At 44.6% G+C, this 27,609-nt stretch overlaps 1 protein-coding gene across 1 annotated transcript in view; it reads left to right on the top strand.

Moving 5' to 3' along the window:
• The first annotated feature begins 711 nt into the window (after positions 1-711).
• The window catches only part of LOC119458600 (son of sevenless homolog 1-like), a 57,413-nt gene continuing 30,515 nt past the window's right edge, over positions 712-27,609 (top strand). Inside the window, 7 exon segments of the mRNA XM_049670274.1 lie at positions 712-1,255; positions 10,599-10,859; positions 11,841-12,002; positions 13,609-13,800; positions 15,619-15,759; positions 17,202-17,312; positions 18,244-18,342. Of these exon segments, the coding sequence (XP_049526231.1) occupies positions 1,160-1,255; positions 10,599-10,859; positions 11,841-12,002; positions 13,609-13,800; positions 15,619-15,759; positions 17,202-17,312; positions 18,244-18,342 (1,062 nt within the window). The 5' untranslated portion in view covers positions 712-1,159.

The following is a 27,609-nucleotide window of genomic DNA, read 5'->3' as shown; positions in this document are numbered from 1 at the left end:
CTTGCGCGTAAACGTTATCACTTTAAAGCTTAAAGAAATGGAAACGTCGTCACGTCGTTCGCTAGAGTCGCCAGCTGGCGTCCACATGTTCTCTTCGCAGAACCCCGGACAGCTTTCAGAGCAATTCAGAGTAATGGAAACAAATGAGACGTAGCATCAAAGCGAGGACGAAATAAATGTTATGACCAGTTATGACTACTCTTCATTGCGTCATGGCTTTGCTTGGCTGTAAGCAAGTACGTCAGAAGTAATATGAAGCATTATATTCACATTGAACGCTTCCTGACTTCATATTAGTTCGACGTTTTGACTGTGCAAGACGTTTTGCATTGCCTCCGAGATTACGGCGTTCCGCAGTTGCATGCGTTGTTGTAATAACGGCTGCAACAGCCGTCGCGCGAAAGTTAGTTTATGCGCGAAAGCACACCTAAGATGGTACACCCTTTCGATAGCATGCGGGAAAACATAGAGGAAGGCAAGTTTCTTTCCTTCATCATACAAAAAAAAATTAAATGTCGGTGACGTCATGACTGCCATGAATAATTTTATTATATGGCAGCTATGACGTCATGATTTGCGTTTGTTGTACACAAAAGTATGGCCTTTGAGATACGATTTTAATACTTTGCGGGAACCGACACATGGGGGTGCCATGTGGACACCACTTATTTTCTTGGACAACGATCCTGACCGGCCGCTTGCTTGCGCCATCGACGGCCGGTTTTTCGTCTGGCTAGTCTGGCTCCGGCTCGGGGAATAGACAACGGCAAACCTTGATTGCCTGCTTGCACTCAAAAACAAGTACAAAAAAGCGAAACAAGCGTTCCCTCCTCACCATCGCTACATTGGCTGCATCTTGAGGGACGCGCAGCGATCTGCTTTGTGTTTGTGTGTTTATTGCGGGAAGCGTACACAGAAGTGCTTCCAGCCTGCCGACACAGCACGGTGATGTGGAGCCTATGCAGAGATCGGACCGAGGCGTGCCATGGCTAGCGGCGAGAACGCCGCCGCACCCTTCGGCTTTATCGCGCTCGGGGTCGACCGTGCTCGAGACAGCAACAAGGCCTAGGCCTAATCAGACCGTCGGTGCGACTTCGAACCCGCGGCCGCGACCTCGAGGCCGACATGGAGCAGCCACCGAGCTTCTGACTCCTGCGACATGTTTTCTGTCCGGGACGCGGACTCCAACTTGGATGTAGACGGCCAGGAGATCGCGTCCAAGTGGAAGGGTCTGCTGGTGGCAGCGCTCAAGAAGGTGAGCGCAGTGCTGCTGCGAGAAACCATCAAACAGCTGTGCGTGCGGCTCGGCGTCCCCGCGCGTGCACTCGCGGTCACTGCGCTGCTCGCGCCCCACGGACCAGCTGCGCGTTCGCTGGGGCTCAACGGGCGCGGCGCAAAGAACGGCCAAGTGCAGTGCACTGCGAGCTCACGCGGGGCGCAACCTTGTTTGGCACCCTGTCCGGTCCGTGCTGCTGGTTGCACGCGCGGTGTAAACGGTGCGCTACATCACGCCTGACAACACCGTTGGCACGCAGTGGAACTCGTTTTCCTCACTGGCAAAAAGCTGCTGGTGGGCTTTATCTGAGCGGCGCTCGCGCGTCCATCCTAAGCAGCAAATGGTCACACCTTATATATTTGTTATTTGAGATAAGTTTTTTCGTCGCAAGGTGTCCGCCTGATTGAGCTTCTCTCTTTGCTCGCAGAAGAGTTTCAGTGTCTTCATTTCTTGCGTCGCACGGTGTAGTAACTGCGCGGACACCGAAGTGTTATCATAGCCCGTTGGCGATGCTGACAGAATACGCCTTTAGGCCTCGTACCTTATCAGAATTCTATCTGCAAGTATCCATGAGCGCAAATGCATCCTTTGGGATTGCACATACAAAAACGAAGTTTCCTTTACAAATTATGAGCAATAGGCGTGTAAATGCACTTGAGATACTTCGGATGTCATGACGCGATTTCGTTTAGAAAGGTGTTGTGCGGTTTTTAATGCTCTAGTTTGGATACGCAGTACTTTCTGCAAGAATTTTTTTTTTTTTCACGTATGCTAGTTCTCTAGTATTGACATTTGTGACCACCAAGAGTCGTACACTTTCTATTCTTAGACCATGATATACTGAAATTTCTTCCTTGCGTCAGACGAGCACCATATGTAAACAATACTTTAAATCGATGCCATGTTGCCGAGAATATCTTGGCTCTCGTTTCATGCTTCAACCTCTTACCACAACACTGCAAGGAAACACATTTTCACATAATGCAGTGATGTGGAGTGGCCGAGCCTAAAACTGAACATCCCTGATTACAGATGTCTGTCCAATTTCTGAAAGCCATCTTGTCCTTTGCCTTGCAAATTTTGACGTCAGAACTTATTTTGTGGTTATGATCACTGCCACATCCTGGCCAAAGAAGAGAGAAAGAAACAACACCTTCATCCTGGTTGCATGATTACCTGCTCATGTGGAGGCATGTAAACAGGGAAGCCCTCTCATTGATCATGGAATGAACAGTACTATACTGGTTGATGCTTCGAAGTCAGCATACACATTTTGTTCACAGTTCATACAGGCCATCTCAGATACATGCGGACTATGTAGTGACATAGACAATTTAAAATTGTGAGCTTTATGACTGGAGGTGCATTGATGAACATGGTAGCCATACAAGCACTAATGTGACAACCTGCTTGATTTACACTTGGTGGAAAGACGTCTACTTTAGAGCAGTTCAGCTTAGGGTGGTTGCTGTCAGTCCTGTTTCATATTACTGGTATTAGTGCCGTAATAGACAACAAACACTTAAGTCAAGGAAAATTAACTTTCTTTTCAACCATATAATTAAAAATTAAGGTTTGAATTTGTAATTTTCGTATTGTTAATAAATTGACTAAAATGGGAGAAAAGACACTTTTCCACTGGTGAAAGCCCAGCCACGATGGGTTCAGCTTCCACCAGTGACAAAAAAGTTTTGTTTACTTTAGAAAGTCTTTAAATGGCTGTAGAGGCATGCATACTTTCAAAAGAAGGCAATGCCTTCTACCAAAATGCTGCCAGAAGGCTTCATGCCAATTGCATTCGCTGCTCTAGGGGTGTATACACTTTCAAATGAAGATGGTAGATTTACCATTGTCAGTTAATGGTGTTGAGCTCTCTGAAATCGTTTTGTGCCACCTAGTGAAAATTGTGCCATGTCTGTTCACATGTGAGTGCCATCGTTATGTATTCATGCTACACTTTTAAAGGCCTCCCCTCCTCACTAGGCACCATCTGAAGTTTCGTTTTATGCTACGAGTTGTAAAGGGCCATCCAAGGATCAGTCTACCACAAATAATTTTCAAAGAGGACTTTGTAGTAGGTGGGATTAAAGCAATGTCCTAAAGAATTTTTGTGAGGAGACAAGCTATCCTCCGTGCGCGAGGGCTCTTTCTTGTTGCCTACGGCCAGTGCCGAATGGCGATCTTTATCTCCTGCCTTCCCCCGTACGTGAATCGAGGACCCTTTTCTTCTCCTTTGTCACGGCCCCAGTGTCCGTAAAGTTTTCATACAAAAATTACTAATGGGAACTTTCTACCTTGGTGTTGGTGAGGACCATGTGGAATAATTTCCATCGTGGCTGTAATTTTAGGGTGGACAGCACCCCGATTATGCGTCTGCTCTGCATGCAGAGATTGCAGCCAATACATGTGCAGCCGCAAGGAATGCATTGTGGCGGAGATCAAATGTTGTGGAACAGATGCACTGACCTTTAGCGATTCGTACGCTAAAATTATGGCCAAAATACGTTTCATGCCATTTAGGACACTCATGCATTGCACAGCTTCGCAAATATTTACGGTTTTGAGAGGCAGCATTATTACTCTTTGCATTTCTTGGCTTGTCTGCTTCCTTCATTTCATTACTATCTCGTAGCAGGGAATGGCAGTCGAGAGACATTTTCACTACATTTTGTGTCTGAGTGTGTGGTACAAGTCGCTCACTTTTGGGAGGCGAAATGCACAAGGTAGCACAGTGTGTTTTTGTGTATGTGGTAGACTTGTGATTACTTGAACACTGAGAAGTTCTAGTTAAAATGAATGACGTTAAATATATTGGTTGGCCTACTGAGTTTTCAATGCATTCTGTGCAGCCAAATGAGAATTTTTGGTTATTCCTAACTGTTAGGCTTTGTGAAACGGAGAAATGCAGTTGGTTGAAAAAGGGTGTTGATAAGCTACAAATAGGTAAAGCATGCTCATGTCTGATGCTGAAGCTGCCATGTATTTTGACGTGGTGCCACTGGCACACCATGTGCTTTCATGCATCTGTTATGGTCGAGCATCATTTCAAGCACAACTGGACGTGTCCATCCATTGACGTAATATGTTCGGCAGCGTGTATTATGCCGTTTTCAATCAGTTTATTTCCATAAATATCCAGAATTTCATAGTGGGTGGTGCACAGTATTATTTTGCATGAACAGTACGTAAACAATAACCATAGTGTTGCATAACTACTAACAACAAATTGTACATACATATACATAATTGTACATAATATGTACATAAGTACAATTGAGTATTGTCACGGAAGCATTCAGTAAGTAAGATGTAGCAAGAATCGGGGAAGGTGATGACAATGACTGCAGGAGAAAGGTTTCGGCTTGTGACAACTCGCGAAATAAATGAGGATAAAAAGGTGGTGGCTTGAGCAAGTCGGTGCGAGACCTGCTGTGGATGGTTGGTGCACCGAGGTGTGCACTTAGCGTGTGAATGATGAACGCCACTGCAGAAGAACTTGTGGTAGAGTGAGAGTTGAGCAATGCAGTGACATTGAGAGAGGCGTAATAGGTTGTGCTTTCACAGGTGTTCCATGAAAAATGAATGAACCTCGCAGCTGATGCATATGCTAATTTTGATTGACAGTGATTGGTAGCAATTTAGCACTCTATGGGCTGTGGCGAAAGGGACACTCGGAAAGCTAGCATAATGTTTGAAGCGGATATGATGCTCATAACATCAGCATGCCAGGACAGATCTTTACACACAGTTACACCTAAGCATTTGTATGATCAAGCTAGCTTGAGGGACCTGCTATTACATGTGTAATGTAACCCGGAGTGCTGTAGGAAAACATTATACCTTTTGGCATTGAGTGTAGTTGTCATAAATACGGCCCAGGTTATCTGCCTCACTGTATCTCCTGTGTTTCACTGCTGCTTTCTTCAAAACATCGCACCCATCTAGGGGAAGTCTGCACCTTGATAAATAAGGCAGTCATTGACAAGCACGCTGATGGTAATGGACATTTGCAGTGATCATTTATTGGTATACTGAGAACAAAAGCAGACTGCAGGCACATTCCCGAGGATGACCTGATGTTACTGAGACCGAGTTGCATAGGTACTTAATTTTGCGAGTGGTTTTGGAGAAATTCTTTGTCCATGCTAGAATATTAGGGTGCAAGTATGAAGAGTTTTATCGTTGATCGACAGGGAACCATGTTGAAAGCTGTAGTAAAATGTAGATAAACTTTAGATAAATTTTGCGTTAGTGCCGATCGAGTTGTGCAACTCGGAGACAGATTGCTAGCTACGTCGAGCATCTTTTGGCATTCATGCTGCAAAGCGTGAAGGAAGTGATTGAAGTCCATGGAAATCCATATCAAGAGGTTAAATAACGTGTTTTATGAAATTACAAGAAATGTGTAAAGATAGGGATAGGGATTTAGTCGGAAATTTCTGTTTCCTGACTTGAAGACTGAGGGAATGACCTTTCCCGCCTTCCACTCGCCTGGAACGAAAAACATTAGGCATTTTAAAGAAATAGTTATTTATTATAAATGTTCTGGTATACGTTGCTTCTTTTTTATCTTGTGAATTAATTTCTAAATTACAGCTTGTGATAAAGGCTGAATATTGTGAGTTATACGACAAAAAAACATTTATACAAAAACTTGTTTGTGGCATCAGATAGTTTGCCGCGTATGATAATATAAAAGGCAGTGTGTAGAGTTCTGCAGTGAAAACAGAGCGAAATGGGGAATATTATGCAGTAATATCTTCTGCTTCTCTAGTGTTGACTACCCTCCAAGATTAATTTGGATTATTAATACGCAAGTTGTGGTGAAAGGAGTGCATTGCGTTACGCAATACATCCATATAGGCATTTTCTCTTTTGTAGTAATTCGCACCTTCTAACGATGTGACACACTGTCACATTATTTAAAAAAGGAATTTTCAAGTGTTGAAGTTTCAGTGAACAACACTTCATGCTTATTGGAACAGAAGCTAACTTGTTAGCATAAGTCTAAGTCGTTAGTTTTTTTTTTTTTTTTTTCTGCTGCTGCTGCACAAAACAAATGATAAGAACACGCAGTAATGCACACGTGTGGCACCTGTTTGTTGGCTTGTTTACTCTATCTTGAAACAGTGTCCACTTGGCAATAGCAAAAAAGGTCATGAAAAGTTGTTTCCTTTTCCTCCTTTATGTGCAAAAGCAATTTATTTTCTGATACATCTCATGTTTCAGTGGGGGAAAATGAACGAAATAATAATAAAAAAAAAAGGAATTATTAAATGGATGGGTGACTTATGATTGCTATTTTCGTAGAGAAAACGAATGTGTGATTGGCTCTCAGGTTTCGTTGCATCAGGGCTGGTATAGCATAAAACTTTTGCAATCTGTTTTCATACCAGTCTGCCATTAGCCCTCTGTGGTAGGTCAAAAAAGCTTGGGTGGGGGGGGTCATCGAAATGGGCTGGGCACAAGCCGTTCTGATCTATCATGAAAGGCTAGTGGTGAATTTGGAATAAAAAACCAGTTGGAATAGTTTTACGTTATATTGGCCCTGCCAATATAACGTAAAACTATTAACTGCCAATATAACTGCCAATATAACTGCCAATATAACGTCTGATCTATCATGAAGGCAGATTTGTGCGCAACCCGAGTAGTTTGGTAACTAGTTGGGTTAAGTTAAAATTGAGAACAAGAGTTCTGTGGTTTAAAGCCTCTGCTTCACCCACCAGTAAAAAGAAAACTTGGATTACTCCAATTTTTTATGCTTCTAAATCTACGGTTCCCTAGGTTTTTAATTAAAGCAAGTTGACTAGTTCAAAGGGGGTTCTTGTTATAATTTCTTTATTACTTTACATGGTATCCCATGGTGTGCTGTATGGAAGAGTTGATAACATGCTAACAACTCTTATTTCAATAATAATGAGAAGTACATTAATGAATGGGTTATATGGCTTTCATGAGCTGTAATGCTGCATGAAACTTGTGTGATAACAATCTAAATGTTTGGTTATCTATATGATGATGATGATCTCGGAGGCTTCATCAGAAACTGCCAGGTGTCTGTTTCATTGCATAAGAATACGAAAGGCTGCCTTACAAACAGGCCAAGCAGGAAACGTGTAAGCAAGACAGTTGCCATCCATACAGCGGCACATTCTAACATGTAGTACAGTAATATTATATAGCAATGAGCACTTGTTGACATTAAGATTAGTTTCTGACATGATGTTTTCGAGTCTTTTTATTTTTTTGCTTTAAATGAACCTGTAAACCCCATAAAAAATATTCACAAGCCCCGCATACCCTACATAATTTAAAAGGACAGACAACCGCTCAGAACATGAGTTGAGATAACCTCGCTGATGGAAAAATTGCCCATCGTATTGGTTAAAACGAGCCATGTTTTTCTCCTTAAACGTGGATTTATATTTTTCATTCGTCGAAAAATGACCTATGGCACCCCATGTGGCAAAAACATGATGCATAAGAGGTCTACCACGTGGCTTATTAGTGTACGCGGTTCCTGGTCTGTTTATTAGTATTGAAATTCTGGGCAGTTTTTTCTGTTATAAGTTGTCTTTTTTAACTTACAATGTGCAGATAGGCCTTTGTTCGTAGTGAGTAGAAAAGTGGCGCTGCATTCACCTTTGTTTTCGCTGAGTTGGCTTGGCTCGTCTATCGACAGAATAACAATGACGGGGGCCAGCCAGCCGTGACGTAGGTGTGTACTCGGGGAAAAACACAGTACAAATGTAAGAAAGACCTGTACGACTACGCAAACTTATTGTACGAGCTTTTTATTTTCGAAAGTGGTTCAAAAGGTCAAAATGTAGGCGGTTAACCACAGTTGCACTCACTCCTGTGAAAGCACAACGATGGACGGCCTTCACAATTTGCGAGGTGGGCTATCGGCATCGCTCTCATTTCTCAGTGTTGCTGGAGGAGGGACTCTTTCTTTTTTAGAGGCTGCACAGATAGAAGACTTCTGCTTGCAGAATATTCATGCACTTTTGAAAGTAGCTCCTGCAGGTGTAAACACTACCGAGGGTGACCTTTGCGTTGCGCCACAAAAAACTAGATCCTTAACGATCCGTTGTCAGTCCCTTTAATATAACAGCTCTTCTACAGCCAGTTTAGGTTTCGTCTCTACCGTGTTACGACGTCATGATGCAGTATGTGGTCACTTGAGAGCAGGAAATTGCGACGTTTCGACACTTGCTCCAGCTTACTCAGTTGACCTCTGTGCTGCCACATCATCGGCCCTCATAATGAGTAGCAGCATACGAGGCGACCAAGAGAGCATCAAAATATCGAATGTCCTTCTCCCATGTGACCACATACTGTGTCATGACGTCACAACACAGTATCCTCCTAGGACATGAAACCAAAACTGGCTGGGCAAGACATGTTACGTTAAATTATTTACAGTAGTCTGATGCTTGTCGCTATTTTTTTTTTCTGGAGTTTAGAGGTCTAGAACCTTCATTTAATGAAAACACAATGTACAATCAAAAATATAATGTCAGTACCTCTTTAATGCAACTCCACCCACCTACTGGATTCTGTTTGGTTTAACATGTCTCCTGCTCAAAACAAACAGCAACCTGCACTGAACTGACATGCTGGAAAATGATCATTTGGGCATCTGACCTATGTACCCTGCTCTGCTCAATATGCATAATGATTCTTCATCATTATCTGCCTATTTGGGGAACAAGTCTATTGATGCCTGTATTTTTGAATTTGATAATAGGAGCTGTGTCGAAGGGCCCAGTGCATTTTCCTTGATGTCAAAATTCTTTCTGTGCATTGTAATGATGTTCATAATCTAAACTGGGAAAATGCAATAAATTTGCACAGAAACTTGAAACTTGCTCTAATTTCTTCTCGGGACATGCATCTTGTCAGGCTGGCTACATTTTTTTTTTTTTTTTTTTTAGTAGTTGCACAAGCAAGTACTACAATATCTCCTGGTGGAGAACAACAGATGCAGAATTCCAGGTGTTTGTGTAAAATGTTCACTGCTGAGCATTGAATGTCACTGCGTGTAAAAGTGACTGAAGTATATGCAAGAAGCCAAATTATAGCGGCCTCATGCATGGCTTAGAGTGGGCGTGTTACATCATAGAATATATCTTGGTTTGTGCTACAAACGTGTCCTTTGCTTGTCTCTGCATACAGTTAAGCTCGGTGCTCCGATTTATTTAGCAATTATGCTTTTGTTGAGCAATCGTTGAGCACAAAAATACTACGCCAGCCATTTTCCCTGCTCACAGCATTGCAGACAAGTGAAGAAAGGTGCTGTTGGACTGCCACCAGTTCCCACGAGCAGCACATGGTACTGGGGGGATGGGAAGCTGTTAAACTGAGTTGTTGGTTCTAGTAATGTTGGTATGAACCGGGACTAGAGGCTTGTGTACGTCAGAGGAGCACGAGATGATGTGGAGGTAAGAGTGATGCTGTAGCTCTGTAGCCACAAAATGTTCTTGTAGTTGTGACAGTGTCTCCCTGTTGTTGACTTGGAGGCACACTGTCCCTGCTGGAAAGGATTAGCCACATGTAAGATTGTGTAATGGGAACTGTTGGACCTGTGGAGCCTCTGCTGTTATTACCGTCAGTTAATGGGTTTCGGAGAAAAATATGCCGTGGGCCACAGAGCGAATGTCAGGCATATCATGGCACCACGAGAGGAAGTGGGGAGGCTAGACAGTCTGCTGAGGTGGTGCCGCGCTGTGGTGATAATAGAGAGTGCAATGGCAGTCGCGTTGAACAGGTGAATTGACTGTAGAAAATTCCAGGTTCCGATGGAAAAACAGTCATGGCGTACTTATCTTCCTGGGTAATAATTGTGAAAAACGCAGCACAACAGTGGCAGTAGTAGATAGCAAACCTGGCTCCCAGTCTGTCGTGGCGATTGTTGTATGCCAGAGGACACCCAGAGGTCTCAGCATCAGGAAGCCGTTGCATTAAAAGACACAGCTGTGTTAGTTTAGCCACCATTGTCATTGGCATTGCCCCACATAATGACAGTGTGTTCCATATTTTGTGTCAACTTCCATATTTTGGGTCAACGTGTGTGCACCTGCTAACTTCCTGGCAGTAGCCCCCCTGCTCCCTGCCATCTTGAATTACTCATGTTAACCGCATACTAGCTGCAAGTTTCTCAAATGAAGCCATTGGAAAACATTTAGTGAGAGATGAAGGACTGAGGTTGTTGTCGTTTGCCCACATCCATCTCGGCAGCCAGCCACTGCTAGCATTTGTGTTTATGCATTGTCTACACTGCATTGCAATTGGTAAATGTGTCATGCCCCCAATTCAGGTTCAGTGCCAGGTGCATCCCACGCTGACTGCCACCGAGGAGGCCCTGCAATATGTCGAGGGCCTGGTTCTGCGGCTGCTGTGGACGCTGTGCGGAGGCCGGCCGCACTCGGTGCAGGACGTGGAGGACCGCGTGCGCCGCCTGTTCCCGAACCCCATCGACCTGTGGGCCATCCGGGATGCCCAGGCCGCCCTGGAGCGTGGCCGTCGCCGCTCCTCTCTCGTGCTGCCGCTCGACAAGATACACCCTCTCCTGAACAAGGTAGGCTCTGCCGAGGCTCTTCATGCATGTGTGCGCCTGCGTAAGCGGCGAGGTGTCTGTGCTGTTTGACACACGCATGGAGCGCACATTGCGTACACATTGCATTTAGTGTGTGCTGCCCCCTTGTTGGTTTAAAGAGGGGCTGCAACATGGCTGAGAAAACTTGTTAGGCAGCACTGATAGGCATCAACACCACGTGGCAATTTCGGGCATTTTGTGCAACGGGATGTCCCATAAGTTTGCGGCACTTTGATCGTTGGTTGATAATACAATGTTCACACAATATTGCAAGTGCTGTGAAAAAATTACAATAATGTACAGCCATTTTAATGATCGCCTAATCATCACAACGGCCACGCAGAAAGTTCTGTAACAATGGAAACAGTGCCATCAACACAACGAACACATGGCTTGCCAACTTCTGCCTCACAATATCTGTTGTGACCATAAAAACAATAGGAGAGGGAAATGTGGGATCCAGAGCCCGGAAGACTCGACTTTGCTTCTATTTTGAACCTTCTGCGACCGACAGGTTGGGTTTGTGTGCGTTAAATCAGTTCTTTTTGCTTTTAATTCTTTTATATACTGAGTATACATTAAAGTAGAAATGGCAGCCTTAAGAAAGTGTTGCAGGGCAGCCCATGTACACTTCAACATTGACCTAATAAACCCTATTGTTGGGCTGCTCTCTCATACTTGCAGCTCCTGCTTGAATATTGCAGTTTGTGAACCGGCTGCCAACTCAGCTCAGAAACTGCAGCTTCAAGTAGCGACGCATGTCAATGTAGTGTCTGCACTTGCCAGCGCTGACAAAAGCGTAATGTGACACTGCCTTCCTCATAGTGGCAGTGGCTGCGCAGCGTTCAGTCTGAAAGCACAGCATTCCTCACTCTGACGCTCCTTCTGCTTCTTGTACCATGTACAATGCCCATTCTGTGTCCTTTTTTGTGAGGCATTTCGTGCTGTTTGAAACTGGTGCAGGTACTAGGCTACCGGCTGGACTTACAAGTGAGCCAGTACATGGTGGCTGTGTTGGAGTACATTGCAGCTGACATCCTCAAGCTGACTGGCAACTATGTCAAGAACATCCGTCATGTGGAGATCACGTGCCAAGACTGCAGGGTCGCCATGTGCGCTGACAAGGTGCGTCTTGTTGCCTCCGTTTCCTCTTCTGCTCAAAATGCAATCTGTCCCCGCATCACTCTACTGGAGAAACCAGCTTTCGTGCAACCTTGACAAGAACTTAATGCACCCTAGTCCATTTATGTGGAAACGAGTGCATCATTAGCTGATCATTTAGGAAGCCGTTCACACAGCCTTGCAGTGATAGCTCCACAAGGAGATCAATAGTTGCATCTTGCAGTAAAATGATTAGCAAATTGTAATTGTGAACATCAAAAAGGCTTTTCATTCTTTATAGAAATTGTTTGTTTGTTAAACGAGATTTTATGTGCACTGCTTTTTATGGGAATCCAAGAGGGAATTACAATTTGTTGTCACCTGTTACGAGGTTAGACTGTACCTCAACAAGTTTAAAAAAGAAGAAAGCCTGATGTTTTCTGCTTAGGTAAAACCTAGTAGTGGTTGCCTTGTACAGCAACTTCAGTGTCATGCCTTCTAATAACAGGATTACTTTCTGGCAGCTCAACTAAATAATCCTCGGAAGAGTGGGGCACTGAACTGAAACAAAGAGAAAACTTACAACTGTCATTGTGACTGACAGTTATCAGAATGCCAGTTGAGGATATTGCAGTCTTAACCCTTTGAGAGTCAATTTTTTTCGCCGTGTGCGACTCCCCAGGGTCAAATTTCATTATGGCAAATTTAAAATTTTCAGACTGACCCATTTAGAAAAAAAAGTTTCTGCAATTTTTTTAGAGTGACCATGAAGGGATAATAAAGGTTACGTTCTTCTTCTTCTTCGTGGGTAAACATGCATTGTTTATTCATGAATACAGATGGGCTTGCATAGTTACTTCTAATGAGCATAAAAAATAGATACACTGGAATAGATGCATTCCGATTTGTCACTTGGGCAGTAGTCCGCCTCGAAGGAATGGTCGCTCAACTCGCTTGTAGGATAGCAATCAGCGCGCATGTCTATAGCATAATCGAACGGTGTACGTGAGCGCACGCAAGAAAAACCAACAGAGTCAGAAACTTGCAGTAGTATATCCTTTGTCCCATCGCCTATGAGGGGCAGTTAGTGTTTGCGGGCCTCAAGAAAAGAAATGCAGGCATGGCAGCATCGTTTGTATACGGCGGCATCATTTGTAATACCAGAGTCCGCCTGTGAACAGATGTAATCACACCCCCGGGAGCAATAAACGAGCGAGCATATAGCGGTGATCCTTTGAAAGATTAGAAACCAGATAGACGATCAGTTTTTGCTAGCGTGGCAAACAGAAACAGCCCACGAGACAAAACCAGAACTAACCGCTGTGCACGGATGTACGAGCAGTTGCCGATGCGACAGCATAAGCAGGCCAGGGAATTAAAATGAAGAGACTATAGAGTGAAAAAAGTTTTCTTGTATTCGCACAGGGTGGCAGCACTTGCCGGGCAACAAAAAGTTGAAAAATTGCCATGTTCTTCAAACATACAGGCGGCGTCATATATATACACAGCATCAACCATTTGGGACTTCTTCGTGGCGCCGTACACTTACATCTTTGACCCTCGGAGGGTTACAATTACAGTTTTTCTGTTCGCACCCTGACTGTACCGTCTACTGTGCATGTATGTCCAGGTGCTCATGGACATGTTCCATGGTGAAGACCTTGCAGCAGCCGAGGAAGAGTCCCTGGGCAGCCGGCCGCCATCCTCGTATGATGAGGAGGTCAAGGACCTCATTGCTGAGGAGAGGCAGCACATACGGGAACTCAACATGATCATCAAGGTTTTCCGAGAGCCCCTCGACAGGCTCTTCCCAGGGAGCAAGGTGTGCTACCTTCAAACTGTCGAATGGGTTGTCCTGCTCCCCTGCCATGCTTAGCGTAGCAGTTGAGCTTGGTTTCCTATTGTAGGCTATGTCTAACAAAAAAGTTCCCCTGCAAAAAAGTATAGGAGCTCTGAGCACATCGATGAGACTCCATCTGCTGGTACATTCCAGATAGTCATTGCTTCTCGCATGTTTTTTTTTTTTTTTCTTTCTTTTTCATATATCGCACTGTGCTCAGGCTATTCCAGGAATTCAAGACATTCCAGCTTAGTCTGCAGGAACATACACAGCACTTACGGGAGTGGGGTAAACAAAATGAAAAGGAGAATGAGGAAGATTACAAACACAAATCAGTCTCCACCTTGCATGCAAAGTCTTAGCTAGGGCATTAGCGGGCCATGGGCTCAACTGTTGTCCGATCTTTGGAAGTCTTATTAATGTGCAGCCTGAGGGTGTTTCTTTCGGATATTGATGTAGCTGGGCCGCTCTCGCAGCACATCTTTAGCGGTCAGTCGAGTTCCTTTGTGGCACATTGAGCAATGAGCAAGTAACTGTTGTAGCAGCGGCAGCGTCTGAGTCCTGTGATCCCTTCACTTCGCCATCTATTTCTTCACTGGAGTTGTCCGGTCCCTTGCTGTTGTAGCCCACAGCATTACGGCGGGGGATTTATTATTATTATTCTGATTATGTTTCTGAGAACAGAGCCATAGTTGCATCTCCTCTAAAACTTGTTTATGGAAAACAGGCACTAGCTAATGTCGCTAAAAGGCAGTGTGGGTTCAAAAACTTTTAAAACAAGATGCAGCGATTATTAGATAAGTCAACCGTGTGCACATACTTGTGTCCTATTCTTGGATCTGCATTAATACTGTGCAGCAGTAGAGGATTTATCCACATTGGCAAAGCCCATATTGCAATTCTTGTGGGCTACTTAGGCCTGGCATGGCAACAGCTGTTATGCGCCTTTGTTTCACCTGGATAGGCCCTCTCTGAGGGGTGACCTGTAGGAGCCATGGTGGTGGTGTCCACATAGACTGAACAATTAATCTATATGTGATGTTTGATACCCAAAGCACAAATGGCATTTGCAATAGCAGGTAAAACAAAAGTCTGCACAGAAGTGTAAAACTTTGCTGCTTGTAGCAAGTGATGTGAAAATTTACTGCATAATTCCAGGATTTCAGGTTTCCGAGCATTGTAGTGTAGGGGTGCATTCCTTGCTGACAAGAAAGAACAAAAGCTGTACGAAAATATTTAGTTCAGTAAAGTTCTGTATGAGATGTATGAGATTTAGTGTGGTTGGCTTCAATGGGTCAGTTCGGGAAGTTGGAACAACATTTGAAGCCAAATCCAGTACAATCGATGTGCTTCTTACCATTTCCACTTTAGTTGAACAGCCGTAGCAGTGCCGTAGACACTGGTACAGGACATAAAGCAATTTTTGAGTGGAACTTAGTGGAACTAGTCAGCTGCACATCATGCTGTTCAAAGCTTTCAACAGCAGCCATGGGATTTGGCTCTGTAGCATCATCGAATAGAACCAAACTTAGGGCTGCAGTTTGGTACCCAGCATACTCATTTAGATGCGTTTTCCTTTTCCCCTTCTTAGGCAGGTAGCACTTTCTTGCTTCCATATTGCAATTTCTTCTAGTCTTGCCTCATTGTGTGTGTTTCAGAATGAGCTTGTTGACAATATTTGGCCTTGTTTAGGGAAGTGTATAGTTTGCTTTTAAACCTGAACAGTCTTTTTATTTTTTTATTTTTGAACTTTGTGTCCCAAACTGTTTTTCTGAGCTGTTGCTGTTTGTCTTTCCTCAGGATCTGGATGTCATCTTTGGCAATGTCACGGAGGTGTATGAATTCAGTGTCTCTCTCCTTGGCTCCTTCGAGGATGTTGTAGAAATGACAGACGAGAATCAGAGTCCTGCCATCGGTTCCTGCTTCTATGAAATGGCTGAGGTATGAAGGCTGTCTCCTTATTTATTTCACTGAATGTGCTGTCACGCCAGATTGAACTGCAAACACAACAAACTGGAAGGCACATTTCCACATCTGCCAGCATGTGTCACCGATTTGTTCGCAGATTCTGGAGTTTCTGGGCTAGAATGCAGTTAGTGCTTGCTTATGCCAAGATAACTCATTGTAGTTTCAAGTTTGCATTTCATTCCTGTGCAGTGGTAGGACAGTAAAGCCTCGTTAATTCGTGTTTCTCAAGACCGAATGTTGAATTATCGAGGGTATCAAGAAAACAATGAAGAAATGCTTACCACAGCAACACATTTTATTTACTAAATGAATGAGCGAATTCTGTTTCTATTCTGCACGAAATCGGTGCGGGACATGCAATTCTCGTTCTCTCGTGACTGATGGGCTCTCTCAGTGGCAAAGGCCTCACAACTTCCTTCACAGCATGGCCGTGGCGCGCGCTCATCGGATAATTTTTTTGCTAGTGAGCTAGTTTCCAACAGATCATCCGTCCATCGTGATGTAGCTGGTGCTCTTCATCCTCAACAGCTTTGCACTGAGTCAAAATTGAACTACCGTTTGCCGCAACAACTGCGGACAAAACCGCGGCCACTATTAACACAATCATAAACGGCGACTTTGCATTTCCGAAGGCACGCGGCCGACGCACGCACAGAGTCGAACGAAACTGCTATTTGCTGCAACAACTGCAGATGAAACCGGGGTCGCTATTGGTGTGGTCAAGGATGGTGAGTACGCCATTTTGAGGGCACACTGCCGACGCACCCAGCGAGTCGAAATGAAATTAATGTTTGCCGCGACCACTGCAGACGAAACTGCGGAAAGATATCGAGGCAATCGTAGATGGTCATTACGCAGTTATGAAGGCATGTGGCCGACACGTGTACTGGTTCAAAATGACACTACTGTTTGCCGCAACCGCTGTGGACGAAACTATGGAGGCTATAGACGCAATCATGGATGGCGACTATGCAGTTGTGAAGGCACGCAACCAACGCGGTATTAAGTGCGGTGGTAAACGCAAGAATAAAAGCCAGAACGCACAAAGCGTTCTGGCGTTGCTGTCATGTACAATTTCTGCTGATGACTATGGTGATGCCGACTCCGCCGCTTTGTTCCAGTTGGATGCCAGCGCTGTTTTTGCTCTTTCACGTCACACATTTGTGGTACTCCGCACTAGCTGAGCTCCGAGAGTTGTCCGAATTGCCCGATGTGCGACGAAATATGTTAAGATTAAGAAGAGTTTGATTGCATTAAATAATGCATACACCTGCCAGGACCAGAGGACGAGTCCAAATTTTCCGAATTAACGAGAGCTGAATTAACGTGTTGCTGTACATTTAGCGTTGTGTTTTGTGCCTGAGTCGGATTATAATTTTGTAAATTGCTCTTCTATATCCTCCCTCTCCTTGCAGTATGATGAATTTGATGTCTATGATGACTACGCACAAACCGTGGTCCCCAGAAGTTGTCGAGACACGTTGGCCGAGCTGCTGCAGAAACCTGATGTGGCCAGCTCCCTACAGGTGGGTGGGTTGGAGCCACTTAAGTCATAATGTGCGCTACACTTCGCACTTTATTTGGGCACCGTTACTGGTGTGTTGCTTTGGTGCATGCAGTGGGCAGGCTTTGCCTCCTTGTACTTGTCGCCATGCAATGATGCTGAAGCTTAGTAGGGCCTTCTTAGCATAGGAAACATGCAGCCGGGCAGTGCTATGAGAACACACAAGGTGTTGCGAGGTCATGAACAACCTGTCCCCGGCCACTCTCATGCTCCAGACGCAAGTGCTGGATATTTACTGAAAATGGAGGCTGGTTGCTAACGGTTCACTATTATGAACAGTGTGTTACAATACGAGACAAGATTATGCCAAATGGCAGAGGAGGCCTCAGACTGCCTGCACGTGTTAATAATTGGACATTGATGACAATGAGGAACACTGGCAGTGTCAGTCTAACTACTGTTATTTTCTTTATTTAAATGATGCATGAGTGGCCAGCTGTTCATTGCTGAAGTGGGAGCTTGCAGCTTTGTCAAGCTGCCAATTTGTTTGCAGCTTTTACTGTCCACTTCGGCCATCATGTACATGTGATGGGAAATAAAATTATTACTATTTGTTAAATGACATGAACAAAAACTGCCTGCTGTACAAGCTGTATGCGTCAGTAAGGCTGTTTCTACTCTGTGTCTCTCTTTTGCCACACTTATCATAATTATGTGCGCTTCGGGTGACCTTCTGCATGCTTTGCCTCACTTTGGAATATTTGTTTGTTGTGCATGTGAACGGGGAATGTTAATGGGATAGATGTGTTATAGCGTCCGTGATTTCGTCATGTTGAAAGTTGCATTGTTGTGCTATGTTAAGGATTCCTTGCACGTGATTTCATACACTTGTGAAGCCCATATGGATGTTTCAGGCGATTTATGTCTCTCTTTCTTTTTTCTTTTCTACCAAGACTGCTGGACATGGCTTTCTGCTAGCAGTGAAGTATGTGCTGCCAAGGTTGCTTGTGGGTCCTGTGGCCCACTGCTTTCAGTATTTCGAAGCCATCAAGGTGAGCACTGTGACTCCACTTTTGCATCAATGCGTCGCCGCTCTGCATTCGTTTTTACTAGTGGTGTGCGAATATTTGAAACTTTGAGTATTCAATTCTGATCAGTTAGTATTCGATTCGATTAGAAAGACGCTTTTTCTATTCCGAGATATTCAATTCCCCCAGAATTGTAATTAGCCGTGCAGTGAAGCATATGAAAAGTAAAAAGGGGGCACTGGGTCACGGGGCCCTTGCCGATGCTTATGGCTACCGAATGGTATCAGCTCAAGTACCCACACTGTACTGCCTCTTCAGTGTGGACAACACCAGCCGCCAGATGGAAACCTCTGTGTCTGCTACTAATCCGGCTATATGCCTAGAAACACCGTTTCCAAAGTACAAATTTGACCAAGTAGCAAGCTCGGCAATGTTTTTAGACCCTCGCTCTAAAGTATTTGAGTACCAACTGAATCGCTTCAATGGCAAACTGGGTCAAAAACCTGGCTTTAGAAAAAGCAAGGAAAACTTCGACACCAAGGAATCCAGATATGTCCTCAACAGCGAAAGCTCCTAATGAGGCTCCTTCCACGTCAGCACTGTGGAAAAACTTTGATAACCTCATCAACCAGCAGAAATTTGCACTTCCTTATTGCAGCAGTTTCTCACTGCCACAAGCACAGGTTGAAAGATATGGGCATGATGAAATTTTGGAAGTGTGCTTGCGTTGTAGTGCACGTTAAAGAACCCCAGGTGGTCAAAATTAATCCGAAGCCTTCCACTACGGCGTGCCTCATAATCAGAACTGGTTTTGGCACGTAAAACCCCAGAAAGAAGAAGATGATGAAATTTTGGGCAGAAAAGAAGATCCATGAGAGTCGTGGTGTAAGCATGGTGCCCACTGTTGGCTTGGCTTGCGAAGCTATACCTGCCGATGCTGGACACTAATGTGTCCAGTGAGCGGCTCTCTTTGGTGTCTAAAGGAATTATGACATGCAAGAGGGTGTTGCTGCGCCCCGACCATGTCGAGCAGCTATCATTCTTTCGGGACATTAAATGACTGCATTTGTGATATTGTCGAGCGAAAGCGTTGTACTAAGGAATTTTGTTGACCACAAAGCATAATGTTCCTGTCCATTATTTGCTGTGCAATAAACTCACTATTTTTTTTTTTTTTCATACCTCTAGTCGGTGAAAAAAAAAATTGCATTTTTGCAGAACTAGTAGTATTAGTATACGAAGACTATTCAGTTTTATTTGCAATTGGTTTTTATTATTCAAATTCGCTTTGCAATTGAAAATTTAGTATTTGTGCACCCCTAATTATTACCTTATCTCAAATAAAAGTTGGTGACAAGCGCTTCAACGCTTGTGAGGTGCGCAGCCGGTCAGAGCATGCACTTTTGCATAGCATTGCAATCGGGGTTGGTATAATGTAGCAATGATTCCTTCTGCTCTTATCATCTGCCATTCATAGCCAGCTCATGCCGTTCGTGTACAGGTGCAGTGTTGCTCTGACCACTAAGCGCAACAAGGGAATGGCCTTGGGATAGAATTGTTACATTATCCTGAGTTACATTATCCCGTTCCTGTATATTGAAGAACACACTGCAGTTTGGGAGAGCTGTAACAATGTGGACGAAACAGTTTTGTGTGTCCAGCACATTTCTTATGTTGAATTGCCGTTAATGGTGCGCGGTGAAAAAGCACCATGTTTACGTACTACAGTCGAGTCCCGCTACGATATTCACGGGACACGCGAAAAATTTCGTTGTGGCGGAACTTCGTTGACACGAAATTAGTATGTATATACATACACCAAACGGCAAAGCCGGGAACGAAAACGAAACCATCGTCCGGGAAATCAATGCGATGGCGTAGGGACAAAGGTTGAGACGTACTGAAGGCAGTCAATAAAGTGTCAACTCCACGTGAGAATTCATTTCGCACCGCTGTTGCAGCTTTTTTCGTACATTGCGGTCGACTCCTAACTTAATGCGAGTGCCCGGCCCATCGCAAAACACTCGTTTTGCGGCACATGCACCGCCACAATGAAGCAGTTTGAATTATCACAATTTCACTGCATATTTATGACAAAGTAGGCAAGCTTGGCAAGTTTGCGTTTACCAGAAGTTTTATTTCCAGAAGTCAGTCAGCCTGGATTTCTTACGCTTCTCGGCAAGGAAAGGCGTTACGAGAGGTCTCGCAATCTGTTAAAAGAGCCATTGCAATGTCATTGTCATGGGCTCTGATAACTTTTCTGATGAGGTCAAAAGGATCCATTACTTTCAAAGCAGTCACCGGAGGTGTGTCTTGCGGATTGTCATTTTCCCCAGATGACGAGACGTTGCCATCATGCTGACAACAGCGGTTGCTGTTTATGCCACTTATAGCAGAACCACTTGTTGTGCAGAACTGGCTATAACGCAGTCTTTTCTGACTCCTGTTTACCCTCCCATAGAACTCCATGTAATAAGCGATACGTATATACTTGGGAGTGCTATGGGCAAATTAACGGGAGTCTGAAAACACCGCACTATATCCGGTCCTGCATTATAAGCGGTTATGTTATAAGTGGTCCGTACTGTATATGCACACCACTTATAGTGCACCTTTGCTAGACGAAATACCAGTTATGGTAATGCGGCTACCGGAATATCCCACCGACAAGCAAAGCAGCGAGCGCGCTTCCCAGTCAGGTGCACCAGCCGAGGTGGGAGCGAGGAAAGTGGCAAAGGGGAATGCAGAGGAGGAGGGGATTCAGAGCGAACGAACAAGAAATGGGAAATAAAAATGCCACCGTGGCAGAGGCAGCAGTGCAGTGTATGCATCCGCTCTCCAGGTTCGCGTGGGTTGCCAAGGCAAGGAAGAAACCTTTGCTCCACCTGGTTGTCAGTGCAAGGCCCTTCGCACTAAATGCATGTGTATTGTTGCTTTTCGGCTTTTTAGTTTGTGTGCGGAAAGTAAATACAGATTTTAATGACTCCAGCATCACATAATTTTTTTTTTCAAGAATTTTTCTGTATCCTGTGCTTTATTGAAAATACGTGAGAATCATTAAAAATTTTATGACCCTCGAGGCTGTCATGCATGCGACCTGAACTCTGCAACACTGTTGGTTTAAGCTATGTTCTGCAAATTCACTTTGGAACCTTTGAGCTTCATGTCCACACACGAGCCTTTCCCGTTCCTACCAGTATGTGTACACAGCAATTTGGCAGCCGTTTGCAGTAGTTGCTGCAGCTGATCGTCTGCGAACCCGAACTTCTCTTGAAGCGCGCTGCTCACTGTTGAGCCCGTGAGCGTGATCTCTTTAATTGTCTACGGGTATGAACGCATCAAGAGCGAGCTTTCCAACATATTATGCTGCCCGACACTTCTGCCTGGTAGGCCTAACAGCGCTGCCTCGTTGGTAGTGAGCGACCAAAGATGCAGTTTGGTGCCAAGTCAACAAAATGCCTTGCAGTGGCTGTCTGGCACTTTGAAAGCAAAGGAACCACCTCGACAATGAAAATAAGGGCACAGGTGGCATGTGCAACACTTAAATGGCGGCAGCTTGTGTCGCGGTCACCATGTTTTTGACATCTCGCACGCAGCTCAACCTTAAGAAATCGAATGAGGTATCGTACTTACGGTGCACGAAATTTCGATCACCGTTCTAGTATAGCAGTTCTGTGGAGTTGGCAATGGTGCCGCGAGGAATTACGAATAATCGAGCAGGTATGAATAGTTAATCGGCGACTTACCTTTCTTCATTCGTTTATTTTTCTTCTCTGTTTTACATTGCTTCATGCGAAGACCATGGGTCCTCGGTTGTAACCTTTCAACATTTGTAAATTTGAACTCCATGCGAACATCCCAGTTGCAAGCTTCGATTCTCAGATTCACACAGCTGCTTGTTCTACATGTTTTGCACGTGTGCAGCCATTGAAAAATGGCGTGTTGGTTATTGGTTGGATATTCGTGACTCCAGTGACATATGTTTCAAGTGGTCTATGCCTAATTAGATTTTCTTTTAGATTATTTACGACTGCTGTTGTAAAGTACAAATTCACCAACACCCCTCCCTATAAATTTTGTTTCCTCTGCATTGCCCAACTTTTCGGTAGGGTAGTGCACTCACACAAATTCCAAATATGTTAAATATCTTGAATTGAATACTGTCAAATCTCGTTAATTCGAACACGCTTCATTCGAACATCCGGTTTATTCGAACTGACGCTTTGGTCCCATCAAAGTTATGTGTATTCCAATGGGCCAGAACGCCCAGTAATTCGAACGCGAAAGCATTTGCGACGGTTAATTTTAACACACCGCGCTCCGACAATGCTCTTTGCAATGAGCCAAATCACACCCGCCGTGGTTGCTCAGTGGCTATGGTGTTTGGGCTGCTGAGCACGAGGTCGCGGGATCGAATCCCGGCCACGGCGGCCGCATTTTGATGGGGGTGAAATGTGAAAACACCCTTGTACTTAGATTTAGGTGCACGTTAAAAAACCCCAGGTGGGCCAAATTTGCGGAGTCCCCCACTACGGCGTGCCCCATAATCAGATCGTGGTTTTGGCACGTAAAACCCCATCATTTAAATCAGCCAAGTCACGTGGCAGCGCCTCCAACCGGCATAGCTCCGACACTGCCATAGAGTCAAAGCTTAGGTGCGACTACAGTGGCTAGAATGGGGAAGTGGGACGAGCGGCAGGCAGCGCCTACGGGGCGGGGCGCATTGAAGCCGCTGGCAGGGAGCCACGAGGGGGCGTGCGCTGTTGTTTACATGTCGCCCGATGCAAGTCGCGCTGGCCCTGCTGCTTCAATGACGCCGCCCGCTCTGACCTGTGAGAAGTTACGCTCGTTTCTTTTTGTGCTGCAGCAGGTATATGTGTACTCATGGTTCGAAAACGTTTCGTGCCTGGATGCTACTATCGTACTGCTGCCCAATTTTAGCTCTCCTTGAACTGCCTTAGTTTCTATAATTTGGTCAAAGTTAGGGCACTGGCAACTGTGAAGGGGGCAATCTGACATTTCTCCTCAGCAGTGAGGATGCAAACCATGAAGTGGATGCACTACTGGATAGTGGGAAGGTTGAAGAAGCTTCTCACTTGATAATGAAGTCCGCAATGCTTTATTTACACAGTAGCGCAGAAGCACACGGACGGCGAAAGAAACAGATGGAACACAGTGCTAACTAACAATTGAGTGTTTATGGCACGACAGCATATATATATATAACCGCACGAAAGGAAGGGAGAAGGAAGACACAAACAAATGAAACCAGCAAGTTCAACTGACACAGGTGGCTAATGCGACAAGCACTCGGTTAGCGCTGTGTCCCGTGTGTTTCTTTCGCCGTCCGTATGCTTCTCTGCTACTGTGTAAATAATGCCATACCAACTAGCCCACCAGTCTGTCCTTTTGAATCCGCAATGCTCCCCGACCATGATTACACTGAAAAGACTTGCGACTCGTGGCTAGTCTTCTACATGACAGGATATGTTGCACACAAAACAACCCTGAAGTCTGTGCGCAAGTAATGCTTTGACGAGCTCCTTGTTTCCACAGACGAAGCCAACAAGTGGCGATGTTCACCAAGTTCTGCGACAGTGGGGCCTCATTTACCCTTCGGAGAAACTCTTCTCATTTGTATAGACGCCCTTGAAACCACTTTTTTTTCAACGTGGTTCAGTTACGACTGCTACACAGTGACAGCTTGGAAGAGCTTGTCTTCTGCCTGCACAAAAATTACGTTGTACTGGGCTGTGCACCGCATGGCCCCAGCCTTACCAACCAGGTTACAAAATTCTTTTTGGTCACCTGTTTGCACTTATACATGAAGGCACTCAACAAAGAGAGAGCGTCTTCCGGTGAAAAGAAGCACCTGAAGCTCAGGTGCGTCACTTAGCAGGGAATAACCTAAGGCTGACAACATTCTCTTTGGATTGTTTGTGAACAAAATAATTTTTTTTTTTTCTCATGAAGAAGAACAAAAAAAGCACCAGCTCAGGTGCGTCGCGTAGCAAAGCATCATCGATGACTGAGAATGCCTTTGTTTTAAACGGATTTTGAGCCACTCTTCAAAAATGAGTTCTTTGCGTAAGCAGTTTGTCAAAATAAAATGTTTGCTTCCAAGTTACCACTGGCAATTTTCTTGCTTTGCGTTCAATAAGGTGTCAGAGCGGGAGTAAATTGGCTAATGCCAGCTACGTTTTACCATCGACGAGCGCTCAATTGGATTGTTACCTTGGTGCCTTTTAATTCCGAAAGAGCTAGCATAGCCACTCTATCGCCACTTGCCGCCATGCATGAGCGAGAATATATGTTAAGAAGTTTTCTTTTTTTGTTATTGCATGTCGGGTTGCGCGCGTGGATGATCGCATTCCACGCAGCGCCCTTGCTTTGTGGCTGCTAGCCGCCGCCATGGCCACGTGTAAGTGTAAGGTGATGATGGTAATTTAATGGCATCCCCTTTGAAACGGGGCGGTGATAAATAGTCACTTAGCCTGCTTGATTTAATCAGGTATACTATACTGTTCTTTATCTAGCATTTTTGTATACCTCTCATTAATCTTCTTTTTTTTTTTCCCAAAAAATTTACCTTGTGCCGCTACCTATGATTTTAAGAGATCAGGTCGTATCGATCTCTTCCCTGCTTTTTTTTCACCAGTACTCTAATCGTCTCTTGCTTATCTCTACGGCTGACCGGTTGATGTTATCTTCCACTTTAAACCCAAGTGCTTCTGGAAGTTGTACGTTACGTACGGTTCTAGCTGGGTGAATTCCTTCGCATTCCATTATGATGTGCAGAGTGGTCTCCGGATCTTTACTGCAGCATATACATGCCCCATCTAGTTCCGAATATTTGCTCCGGTATGTTTTGGTCCTTAGGCAACCGGCTCGAGCCTCAAATAGCAAGGCACTGCTCTTTCTGTTATCTTACAGATTTTCCCTTCTAATTTCTTTCTTCTCATTCTTTTAAATCTCCATGGTCCTTTTTGTTTCCATTCTTTGCACCAAATTCACTGTCTCTATTTCTCTCACTTTCTTTCTGATGACTCTTGGTTGCCAACTTCCTTGACCTCTTACTGTGTCCATGCTTTTCAGGTACAGATACTTGGGCACTTTAGCTGTCCATCTATTTTCAATAATCCATGTTCCTGAGCCTTTCTTCAAAACTAGTTTTGCTCTGTGCTTCTATAACTTCAAAAGAGGCCCAACCCATGTCACCCTGCACTGCCTCATTTGTGATTTTACCGTGGGTTCCCAAAGCCAACCGGCCTACTGATTGTTGGTTAACTTCCAACCCCGACAAGATATCTGATTTTAAGCATAGAATGACATTTGCGAATGGTAGCGCTGGCACCATTACGCCTTTCCAGATTCCACACTCCACCTCTTACTTATTGTGGCCCCTGCAGTGCTCTATGTTTCATTATTGCTGCATTCCGCTTCCCCTTTATTTTCAGATTATCTTGGTGGTTTCTTGAGTAATTATTTTCTTTATGTGTACCCTGAGGTACTTGTATTGCTTGACTATGGGTGTGACTTGCTGTTGGATTGACACCACGTAATTACTCGTCTCGTGATTAAAGATCATAATTCCTGTTTTCTCTGTACTAAACATAAGGCCTAGATTTGTCGCTGCATTGCCACAGATATTCGCAAGTATCTGTAAACCTTTTTTATTGTCCGCTACTAGCACAATGTCATCTGCGTACATCAGTCCAGGGACCTTCTGTTGCACCATTTGTCCATTACGCATGTAGGATAAATCAAACCCTAATTCACTGTTTTCCAGTCTTTCTATACCCTTAACGTAAAGCGTGAACAACAATGGAGACAGAGGACATCCTTGCTCCAATCCTTGGTGAATTTCCACCATTTAATTACATTTTTGACCTTCCCATATAACTTGTACTTGGTTGTCTCTATATATCTCCCTCAATAGCTCCACAAGATCGTCATCTATGCCTTTGTGCTTAAGAATATCCCATAACAATTCGCTGTCTACGTTGTCATATCTAGAAATGCTATCGATAAAGGTCTTTTCTGAGCTACTGAAATCTCTATGCACTGAGTTAGTACAAACATATTATCCTCTAAGCATCTGCCTGGCTTGAACCCACTCTGTAGTTCCCCCAATACATCATTTTTCTCCACCCACTTCAACAGTTCTAATTTTATGGCTTGCATTGCCATTCTATATATCACCGACGTTGCTGTAACTGGCCTGTAAGAGCTCGTCTTATCCTTATCTCCTTTGCCTTTGTAGACGAGGTTCATCTTGCTTTCGCGCCATCCAACGGGAATTTCCTTTGTTCTAATCACTTGCTCTATGACATTACTATTAGTCAGCAGTGCCTTGCTCTTTGGACCGAGATTTTTGATTAGCTGTATTGGGATTTCAACGGGTCTTGCTGCCGTGTTATTAGGGATATTTTTGCTGCCTTTTTCCAATAACATCTTTCTATGCCAAATTTTGATCTCTCGGGCCTCTCTGTTTCTGGATCGGTTGTCTGAACTACGCTCTTTCTCGTGCCGAAGTTATCCCTAATAACATCTGTGATGTACCGCAGCGCATCGTCTCCTTCGTAGATGCTACCGTCTTCATCCCTTATAGCCGTTTGCGAGTTTTTAGTTGGAGCTCCGAGTGCTTTTATATGGTTCCAGAATCTTTTCGGGGCGCCTTTGTCTCTCTTGTGATTGTTATGCACCCAGGAAGATGTAAGCGTGTGGCAAGGCCATCTGGTAGTTTCCATTAAAAGGCGCACACGGGAGCTGGCGCGTTCAACACACTTCCCCATTCTAGCCACTGTAGCGAGACTCCTCAACGTCACGCGAAGAAAAAAAAAGAGAAACAAAATGTCGCCGTTTCGCCCGAAAGGCGAAGCATCAATTGCGATAGCAAATTGGTAGAGAGCTATTCGGCGTAGGGATAGTAGAGTAGTTTTATGGGCCGCATAAAGTTGGACACATTCGCTTTCTAACTGAATTGACAATCGTGGTGTCATCGCGCACAAGCAAACATGAATAGATCACACTGAATGACCGCAGACAACGACTGTCAAAACGCTGGCAGCAAGCGCAGCCGCTGCAGCCAGCGGGCGAAGAAGCGTGCGGTCTATCGCTTCAACAGAAACTGAGCGGCATTTACAAAGGTCAGAGCCGTGTGGAGATAAGAGACGGTGCGGGCGACGGCCACCACAGCCAGTGCAAGCCTATTTGTTGGCAGAGTAGAAGCTGCTCCCCCCCCCCCCCCCCCTCCCTCCCGCGCTGCCTCCCCGGTTTTTTTTTTTTTTT

The sequence above is a fragment of the Dermacentor silvarum genome, chromosome 7 (assembly GCF_013339745.2).
Source record: "Dermacentor silvarum isolate Dsil-2018 chromosome 7, BIME_Dsil_1.4, whole genome shotgun sequence".
Classification (NCBI taxonomy): Eukaryota; Metazoa; Arthropoda; class Arachnida; order Ixodida; family Ixodidae; genus Dermacentor; species Dermacentor silvarum.
The sequence above is the reverse complement of the archived record's forward strand: the minus strand, read 5'-3'. Positions and strand labels throughout refer to the sequence as shown.